The following is a 10,355-nucleotide window of genomic DNA, read 5'->3' on the forward strand; positions in this document are numbered from 1 at the left end:
GAAGGCTAACTGCACCTTGTCATGTATCCACAGATGCATCACAAGCAGGTCCAAGGAGGTGATCCTCCCCCTCTATATGACATTGGTCAGGCCACAGTTGGAGTACTGTGCCCAGTTCTGGGCACTGCACTTCAGGAGGGATGTGGACAACATCGAGAGGGTCCAGAGGAGGGCCACTTGCATGATCAGGGGCAGCAAGGCAGGCCCTATGAGGAGAGGCTATGAGACCTGAACCTGTACAGCCTCCACAAGAGAAGGCTGAGAGGGGATCTGGTGGCTGTCTATGAACTGGCCAAGGGAGACCAGCAGGCAATGGGAGTCCTTGTTCCCCCAAGCACTACTGGGAGTAAGAAGGAACAGAGGCCATAAGTTGACGGAGAGTAGATTCAGGCTAGATATCAGGAAGCACTACTTCACAGTCAGGGTGGCTAGGATCTGAAACCAACTTCAGAGGGAAGTGGTACTTGCTCCTACCCTGGGAGGTCTTTAAAAGGAGGCTAGACAGACACCTTGCTGGGGTCGTTTGACCCCAGCATTCTTTCCTGCCCATGACAGGAGGTTGGATTTGATGATCTGCTCAGGCCCCTTCCGACCCTACCAACTATGAAACTATGGACAGGCTGGACACCTAGCAGTTGAAGATGAAGCTGTTGCTATTGTAGAAATGATTCTGTGGTTTTAGTAACTAAAACTTTGTGAGGAAGTTTTGAAATAGGAAACAGGCCAATCAAAAGCAAAGATGGACAAATGCTTATAACAGGCTGAACAGACTGATAAGGCAAATCATTTCACAGCGATTCTCAACATGTCCAACCTGACCTCAACATTCTACTCTACTCGTGAGCCAGAACAGCTGACACTAACACTGTACAAAGATGCCCAAAGTGAATGCTGTGATCAAGAAGCAGAAAAACAAAGTGGCAGAGTACTGTCAAATCACAACAGAAATGCTAAAAGCACTTGACCACTGTCCTGACAAAACACAGAACTATACACTGGAATCCAGGAAAAAAATCCCAAAGCATCTTCTGACATTGAATCACTGTCAGAATACCTTGAAAACCTCAATGACCGCAAACTATAGGTAAAGAATTAAATTCTCTCTGTGTTAAGGAAAGTTCTTCAAATGAAAAAGTTTGAAAGGTAGTAGATGAAAAATTCAGAGGTTGGATTCAGATGCAAGAAATCTTCCGTAGACTAGATGTGTTAAATGGAAGACAACATAAAATAGCAAGCCCTCTCACTCAATTTAATTAGCATTCAAAAGGCAACTGACAGGATGCACACATATTGCAGAACATCTTTCAGTTCTATGGCATTTGGGCTAAAGTCATTAATATCATAATGGCAATGTACAGAAAATGCGTTATGCTCCAAGGGTGAAAAATCAGAAGACAGAGCTGTTAAATGGACTACATTATGAAATAGGGCTGCATTGTTTTGTAGTTGCTATTTGATGCTATTACAGACTGGAAGATTAAGTGAATATGCAATGCAAAATATTAGCATTGCAAGGGTAGATGACAAACACTTAAAAGATTTAGGCCATAGGTTCCCCACCTTTACAGATTCAGGGGCAAAAATACTGAATAAGCTATGCTCTGCAGGCATCATGTTTTGCTCACCCTATCTTAGTTTCAACATTTTGATTTCCTGTGGTTGTGGGCAACAGCAGGTTTTATAGGCAATGTGTTGCCTGATCCTCAACCAGAGCCCAAAGTCAATTATACCTAAACATGCATTCTTGAAAACCAGAAATCAAATGGTAATATCACAGTAGATGACAAAAAGTACAAATAATTTATGCAATAGCTTCATATTAGCCAATGAAAACTAAGAAAGAAACAGCATCATGGCTGAGGAAGGCAGCTGAACAATATTAACTGTACAGTTATCAAATATATTCCAGCACAAGAAATACAATGGAGAATTTTCAAGTCGGATGTAATCTTAATATTAACATATTGCTGGGAGAGCTGAAGATGTACCAAAACATTAGAAAAGAAACTAGATTCTTCCAAAAATAAGAAAATATGAAATATCCTGGGGTTTGGAAGGAAAGATTTAATTGTTAAGGAGACCAACCAGCAGCTTGCCTTCACCCAATGAAGCAATGGATGCATTTGGAACTCAAACTTCAGATGTCAACATACGGAAACAAACTGGTCAAACAGAAACCAGCTGGTATAAACAAAAGACAGCATCCAAGGTAATCCTTATGAAGCACCTTTAACGGAGAGAAGAGTCAATTTTACCATCACAGGGGAGATAAAAGCAGAAAAAAAGCAGCAGAGGAATAGAACTTTCTGTCATATTTGTCAATGTTGGTGCATTGAAGAACATAACATAATATAAAAACTTGGGCAGGAATATAGATTTTTTTTTTTTGCTGCTAAGTGTCTGACAGTCCAAAAGAGCCAAGAAAAGAGAAAGTCAAAGCACTCAGAAGTAAACTCCAAAAGGTTACAATCAATAAGCTTACAAGGACCAAATTGGACTAAAAAATAAAACTGGAAAGGTTATCATTTAGTCTATCCCTCGCCTTGAGGCAGAATAAATACACCCAAGACCAACCTTGAAAAATGTTTGTCTAACCTGTTCTTATAAACCTACAACAAATAAGACTCCACAATGTACCTATATAACCTGTTTTGGGGCTTAATTATTTTTAGAGTTAGAAAGTTTGCCTTAACAGATAATCTAAACCTTTACTGCAAATCTTTGAAGGTCAATTTCTTCTTGTCCCACACAAAATGAAAATGAACAACTGATCAAGTGCTCCACATACCCAAAGATTTATGTTTGCCCTTAATCTTATCTCTTCTACAGTAAACAAATTCAATTTATGTAACCTTTCCTGGTATGTCCTATTGCTAAACTTCTTACTGTACCTTGGCCTCTCTTCAATTGTCCTACATTCTCTGGAACTAGGGTGACCAAAACTGATCAAAGTATTCCAGCTGAAGTCTCACCAACATCAAGAACAGAACATTTGTCTCCCATGTGTTATGTATAATAGACCTATAAATGCATCTCAGAATGATATTTTTAAATAAAATAAATTTTAAATTAAATAAAAGGTAACATCTCTGAATCAAGAGTTTTAGAGTTCTGCATTTCTTTTTGTCTCAGACCAAACATGGCTACCAAATACATCCCTGAAACATAGAAGTTGCCAAATTTTAGCCAATTTTGCAATTATAAACTTCGTAGCTAAACATCAAAGAAAGATTTCTACACCTCCCTGCCTTTATGCCATCTGACACCATCCCAGAAGAAATCCTGCCTTATGTGCACAGAGAGCAAGTCACACAAAGGAATTCTCATGGACACAGAAGAACAGACATCTACCTTCAGTTTCCTCTGTGCAAAATGAAGTTTATTTTCTACCTATAGGGACTTTTACCATCTTTAATTTTCCCTCAGCCTGAAGAAGAGTGCATGTGCCTAAAAGCTTGCAAAGAAAGATATATATATATTTTGTGATTTCTTAGTTGGTCTAATAAAAGGTATCATCTTTGAACCAAGAGTTTTAGTTCTGCATTTCTCAGAATGATGTTTGTTTTTCTGCAGCAGCATCTCATAGGTGACTCTCAGACTTCATGATCCTTATGGTCTCCAGATCCTTTCTGCAGTAATGCCAGAGCCAGTTATTTTCCCTGATTTGTGTATAAAGGGAAAAACCTGTCAGACAGTAGTATTGCAGAAGAGGATCTGGCATAACCCAAGCAGCCTTTCCAGAAAGAGATGCAAAAAGGAAGGAGATATATGCTTCAAAAGTGAACTAGTGAGGTAGTAATTTATGAAACGTCATGGGGGCTAGGCACCTTAGGGACTTATCCCTAAAGATTACAGTGTGGATATCTTTCTTTTCCTAGATTAATTTTTCTAGAGCATAGGCCTTACCCAAATTATCAGGACTAGATGCCGAAAAAAAGTGAAGTTCGGCATTACCAGGCTTGATGAAGTTTGGGACAGACATTGTATAAGCCAGTTTGAGCCAAATCAGTAAAGTCTGATACTACATTCAACCAGGTTTGGTTGAAACTGGTTTATGTGCACTGAACATCTGTTCTGTTACAGGCTTAAACCAGTTTCTGATCACTTAAACTGGTTTATGTGTAATGTCTGTCCCTAGCCATCAAGATACACAGAGATCTCTCGTCTACCTATTGATTATAGGTAAGTATATACAACAACATGACCCTGCCTTGTGCTGCGTCTAAAAATATCTTCTGAAATATTTTAGGAAGTAACAGAGACACACTTGAGTGATATGGTCTAGGTCATCCAGGGAGCATAAAGATAAAACTAATGCTCCTGACAGACCTAATGAACTTAAATATTTATGCAATTACTTGAGTACTATTGTGAGATGGGGCAAATAAACTAGAAAAAGTCAGTCTTGTGCTAGAATGGGTCCAACAAAGAATAGATGAGCTATATCCAAACAGATTCAGTCTGATGGAACCAATGAAACTCTAATGCATTAAACATATTCCTCCACATTTTGGAGGAAGAATTAGAATAATGGATATAGAACTCCACTAAAAATCTAAAATTATAAAAGTAGAGAAACTGGATGTAGGCTTCATTTTTTTTATTACTTTTGCCTGGTGTTTTAGTTTTCTTTGCACCATTTTGCAAACCTATATCGGTAAATCAACTAGTGATAAATGGGAACAAGTCACCAAGACAGCAAGTGTCTGGTCCGTGTTCAGTCTGAGCTGGAATCAAGAGCAGAATTAGGATCCACGTCACTGATTGCTAAGTCTATATATAACCCAGTGGACCACAGTGATTCTCTCTCCCTCAGGTTGAAATTCCACCACTAAGAAACTCTGGGATTGTACTACCTGTAAAGAAATAGCAATTTCAAGACATAGCTGGTATTTAAACATGTGTGCATAATGGATATCATAATGTTTTAAAGGAGTAGTTCCAGATTTGTCAAACTTTTTCTTTATCAGATTATGTTGGAGCCTTGCAATTACTTGAATGCATTTGTAATCTTACCCCCACCCTTCCTACCAACATGCAAAAAATGCTTTTTTGAGACAACATTATTTTAATTTACAAGAATGTTTGTAAATTCTATTATCTGAAGCACATATTCAACTACAAGTAAATGAATATTGACAATGAAGACTACTTGCTGAAAGAGGAGTGAAATGATGTTTTAATAGTGAATTCCCCCCTTCACTATATATTTTTGTGTTTTGGCTTTAATTACATTTTTCAGTAGACATGTAATGATAGGCCTATTTATATAATTAGAGAGGCAGAAGTTATTAATGTGTACCTGTAATCTTGCTTCAAGAGCCTGTATAGTAAGAGAACCATTCTCTTGTAGTTCTGCTGTAACAGGAACATCTTCTTTATAACTGATTCCACTCTTAAAAAAACAAAACAAAACAAAACAAAACATTAATTTAGCAGCAGAAGGAAGGTGAAGAGCTTATTGACATGAAGTTATAGAAAAGTCCAGAATAAGAAATTAGAAAGCCACAACTTGCAATTAAAGTAAATCTTACCTACTGAAGACAATTCAAAATTGATAATAGATACTAGAAAAACCATTTATTGAGAGGTTAATTAACAAATACCAGAATCTTAGTTCTGTTTGACCGACCCCCCCAGTACCCTAGCAAGTGTCATTACAACATGAAACACCTTCAGCAGCATTACTTTAATTTCCCCAAAGATCTTCTGATGTTATCAACTTAGTAAAGTTACTTCAACATATTCTTGCTCATCATAATTACATTATTAAAAGCAAGTAGCATTGCATTATGTAAAGAATATTTCTAGGCACACATTCCATTTTGGTTTACATACACAATTCTAATGGTTTGAGAGGGTTTTTTTCCTTTAAGTTTCATTGATGTGTTTAAATAACAGACAAATTGAACTTACTGAATAGTTGATTACTCCAAAATCTGTTATCCTGAAAAAGCTTAAAATATCTGCATTGGTTCTATCCCCAAAAACCAGCAAAATTTGTTCAGTTCCAGTTCCCATAAAATCATCTACCAGAACAGACTTTACTTTCTCCCATTTGGCAGCAACCTGAGGTAAAAAAAACAAGTTAAAAGGTACACCATTTTCTAAGACATCTGTATTTGAGGCATGAGTTTGTTTCAATTTGTTTGTTTTTCTCAAAGAATCACAAGAGAGCACATATTATTTTGCACAAAGCAGCACTGTAGTCTGGTGACTAGAGGGCAATACTATGAAGCAGAAGTGCCAAATTGCAACCCTTGTTCTGTTACGGAATGTGTCCCTGTTTTCCCCACATATAACATGCATAATGTTTTAAAAAGAGAAGTCCATCTCCTAGATAACAGGTTTTTTTGAATGACACTGCAATTTTTCAATGTTTAGTATTTGGAATTTTTCACAGTTCTACTGAAAGTTCAAATTACATTGACCAAGGCCAAAGGGGAATTTTAATATTATTTCTGTTAAATATAGAAAGCTGAAGTAGTAAACTATGAGTTTCCAGACAAAAATGTGCAGAGCTTACTAACATCACATCAAAAAATACTAATAGTTTATGTGGTCTTTTCTTTGAGTTTAGGCATACTGAACCAAAACAAAAAAAGTTGTCTAGGTCTTTCCAATTAAGTGTTTGTTCTGGCTAGTGAGTGAAATAGGCCAAGTGAATATGCTACAAGCAGGGAGTTTAAACTGATGTCAGCCAAAAAATGTATACAAGGTCCCTAAAACAGATTTAGCAATTGTATTAGTAATATTGTTTTACATTTACAATTCTAAAGAACCAAAATAGCAACAGAAATATTAGCCCTTGTTCACAATTTTTTTAAATTAAAGAACAAACTATTTTCAGACAAAATCAGAAGAATGTTAGCAAAAAATATTTAAGTATTATATTTTTCATTTGAATAGAGTAGGAGAGTAAGAAGTTATAGAGGGTTAACACACTAGCTTTTTATGTTTGGAAACTTCAGTGACAAGAAAAATATAGGTGGAAACAGGACTTCAGTATTACTAATAACAATAGCATTTTTTTTAACACAATTGGTACCTGAAAGCTGTCTTTCCACACAGCACACACATCTCCAGAAGCAAAAGACACAATAAAGAATAAGTTGTTTCCACTTGTTGTGGCAATTTGTATTAAGTAGGGTTCCTCATATGGAAGCTGACAGACATCTTTAGGAAGTCCATCTTGGAACCAAATCAGCTGGTTCTTGTGGGTGACAGCAACAACTGATGTAATAAATTGGCTTTTCAAGACCTTAAACTTGCAGACATGTACACAAGATACCACAGTGCTGTAAGCATGGGGCAGAAAGCAGGTGTCACTTAATATTTTCTGATTTTCAAGAGAATATCCAAAGAATTTGCTACCCCATGTGGCTTCATCTGAGCTGCAAAGCTTTTGCCAATCTCCTCCCTCTGGCGAACAAACAGTTCTCACTCCCAATACAATGATGCCTTCATTCTCAATATCACCTGCCCACTGAATGGAAGAAAGATGAATGGGAGCACTAAGTACTGTACAAGTTGTGGGAGAGATATAGAAGAGTTTTTGTGCATGCCTCCATAACACTGATGGGCCAGTAAATAACCTGATATCTTCTTTAAGATCATAGTCCAATTTAAAATTTAAGCATGGTTCAAATTCATTGGAGTTGTGAAGCAACAATAAAAAATATTTGAAAACACTGTTTTCTCCCTTCTTTTTCATCAAGATACAAGGAAGATTAATTCCTGTCCTGAAGTCTGCTGTACAGCTACAACAAACCATTTCGATTCCCAAGCGCCCACCATGCATGCTGAACAGTCCAGAAGATTTTTGAACAAACAGTTTAGTGTCACTGTCAAACACCATTCTTCTGACATGTAATCTTGCTGTTTTATTAACTGTCCCCTCTCCACATTTTGCTTTAGACAGATGAAAAATGAGGACCTCTCCATTGTAAGACAAGATTTGTTCTTGTTTATCTGACAGCATCTTTTTCTAGTTATTTGACAACATCAAGACTGAATATCTCCACTTTTCATTAGGAGCCTTCTTTCTTTGGAAAAAAAAAAATCAACTCATTCAGGCTTTTTCAATCTGCAAATGTAAACAGAAAAAAAAATTCTGGATTAACAGATTTTTCAGAAGAAATACATAACAAGGAGTACAGATTACAATCATATGGCTTACCCCAATTGTTATAAAGTTAGTGTATAAACTACCTCACAGTTAGAGTTAGGGAACAGAAATCAAAGTAAGCAACTAATTAGCCAAATTTTGATGGTTAATAAACATTTTTTTTGGAAAAAATTAGTATTTTTCAACTTAACAAGACAAATTTGGAAAATGTCATTTACTGGTTAAAAGCATTAGTTTACTGGTTAATAGCAATTTCATAATGTAACTTAAACTCAATGCATTCAGTTATTTAATGTATACACTAACCTTCCCAACAGACTCAAAGTGGCTTACAATAAGAAGACAAACTAGTTTATAAGGCAGGAAAACAAAATAACTTAAAAAGTTAGTAGAGTAAGTATATAAAACATATGCCCTTCCTGAACTATATCCCAGCCTAGCTTTGTTTGCTAAACATGAACCTTGTGCTGAAAGCCACACAAATGTTAATCAGCTTAGTGTTGATCAGCTTAGTGAAGCAGTCACACCATAAGGAGAAAAACCTGCTCTGGCTGTCCTTCACCTGCACGGCTGTGACTTGCCACTAGAAGCTCCCTGCTCCCACTGGGCAGAAAACAGAAAACAAGTCCACCATTGTGTCAGTTGCTTCGAGATCAGAGAGAGCTGGAGAAGCAGATCTCTGGTCTCACTGAAACTTGACCCTTGCTGGCTGGCTGGGCATTTCCTGAGCTCCGAGGGGCCTGAACTTTTTATCTCTGGAGCTCAGGTGGTACTTGGCCAGCTGGCTGGCGGCCTGGCCGGCAGTGGTGCAAGGTGGGACAAGTTCTGGAGGGACCTGATCCTTTTTTCTCTGGAGCCTGCAAAATTAGGTGGATTAGAGATAATCATGCCATGGAGTTGTGTAACTTTAAAGTGAATAAAGTACTTTAAAAGGTGTTAACATGCACCCAATCCAGGAGCTCCACAAGCCTCTTAAAATTACTCTGTAACAAGGCCCTGTGTTCCAAACAGATCTCATAGCACTTCCAAAATATATCTATCCTTGTGCTCTGTTTGGTGTCCAAAGGGAGGCATTTCCAGAGCTAAGGAATGAGTACTGAGTATGACCTGCCAAGTGTGTTTGCCAATCAGACTGGTATACTGATGGTACTTGCAGAACGCTCATCTCAATGAACTTTAGGGATCACAATGAGGTGTAAGGCAGAATGTGATCCCTTTGGTACAAAGGCCTCAGGCTATTTAGGGCTTATAGGTCAAAACCAGCACCTTGAATTGCACCCACAAAGCTACTGGGAGCCAACACAGAGTTTGGAGCAATGGAATTATATGCTCTGGGTGACGCACCTCTGTTAGAAGGCAAGCTCCCACATTTTGCACCAGCTGCAACTTTTCGATAGTCATCAAGGGCGACTTCACATACAGCACACTGCAGTAATTTGAAGGCTAAACTACGAAGGTATGGATGATAGTGGCTATGTCAGAGTCTAAAAGAAAGGGTCACAGCCTCCTCACCACAGAGAATTGGTGAACGGTCCTCCTCCATGGTCATCACCTGAAGATCTAGGTACAGCAGAGGATCCAGAAGCACCCCAAGGCTGTAAACCCAAGTAACAAGAGGAGGCTGCACCCAGTTGATGATCAGTATCTGAGTCCTCCCCACCTCAACTCAATCTGTACACAGTCAACCCAACAACATCATCTCTCACTTGTCAGGTTTTAGTTTTCATTGGATCACCTGCATTCAGTCTCCAGATGCAGCCAGAAACCAGGAAAAGGGCTACGACTGTAGGGCCTGGGGTCAACTGAAAAAGAGGGGTAGGCTGGGTGTCATCACTGTATTGATGATGCCTCATTCCAAATCTCTGCACTATTTTGTCCAGTGGCCCCAGACACATTCAGAACAAGGGGCAAAAGTACAGACGCCTGGGAAACCCCACAGGAAAGGTCCTGAGCGTATGACAAATACTTGCTCCTCACCACCATCTTGTGACCAGCTCCTTGCTAGGAAAGAGCAGAACCAGTTTAGAGCAACCAAAAGGTTGTTTCATACTTAGTTTCATAGTTTCTAGGGTCGGAAGGGACCTAAGCAGATCATCGAGTCCGACCCCCTGCCATGGCAGGAAAGAGTACTGGGGTCAAACGACCTCAGCAAGGTGTTCATCTAGCCTCCTCTTAAAGACTCCCACAGTAGGAGCCAGCACCACTTCTCTTGGAAGTTGGTTCCAGA

General features: G+C 38.5%; 1 protein-coding gene across 2 annotated transcripts in view; it reads right to left on the minus strand.

Moving 5' to 3' along the window:
- FANCB (Fanconi anemia complementation group B) overlaps nucleotides 1-10,355 on the minus strand; it is a 33,343-nt gene that overhangs the window by 14,570 nt on the left and 8,418 nt on the right. For both annotated transcript variants that reach the window (XM_019524681.1, XM_019524682.1), the window contains exons 2-4: nucleotides 7,049-8,086; nucleotides 5,917-6,069; nucleotides 5,303-5,395 (exon numbers count right to left, since the gene is read on the minus strand). In XM_019524681.1, the coding sequence (XP_019380226.1) occupies nucleotides 5,303-5,395; nucleotides 5,917-6,069; nucleotides 7,049-7,981 (1,179 nt within the window). In that variant the 5' untranslated portion in view covers nucleotides 7,982-8,086. The remainder of the gene's footprint in view (nucleotides 1-5,302; nucleotides 5,396-5,916; nucleotides 6,070-7,048; nucleotides 8,087-10,355) is intronic.

Source organism: Gavialis gangeticus, unplaced genomic scaffold (genome assembly GCF_001723915.1).
Source record: "Gavialis gangeticus isolate Ggan-Ray unplaced genomic scaffold, GavGan_comp1, whole genome shotgun sequence".
In the NCBI taxonomy this organism is placed as follows: Eukaryota; Metazoa; Chordata; order Crocodylia; family Gavialidae; genus Gavialis; species Gavialis gangeticus.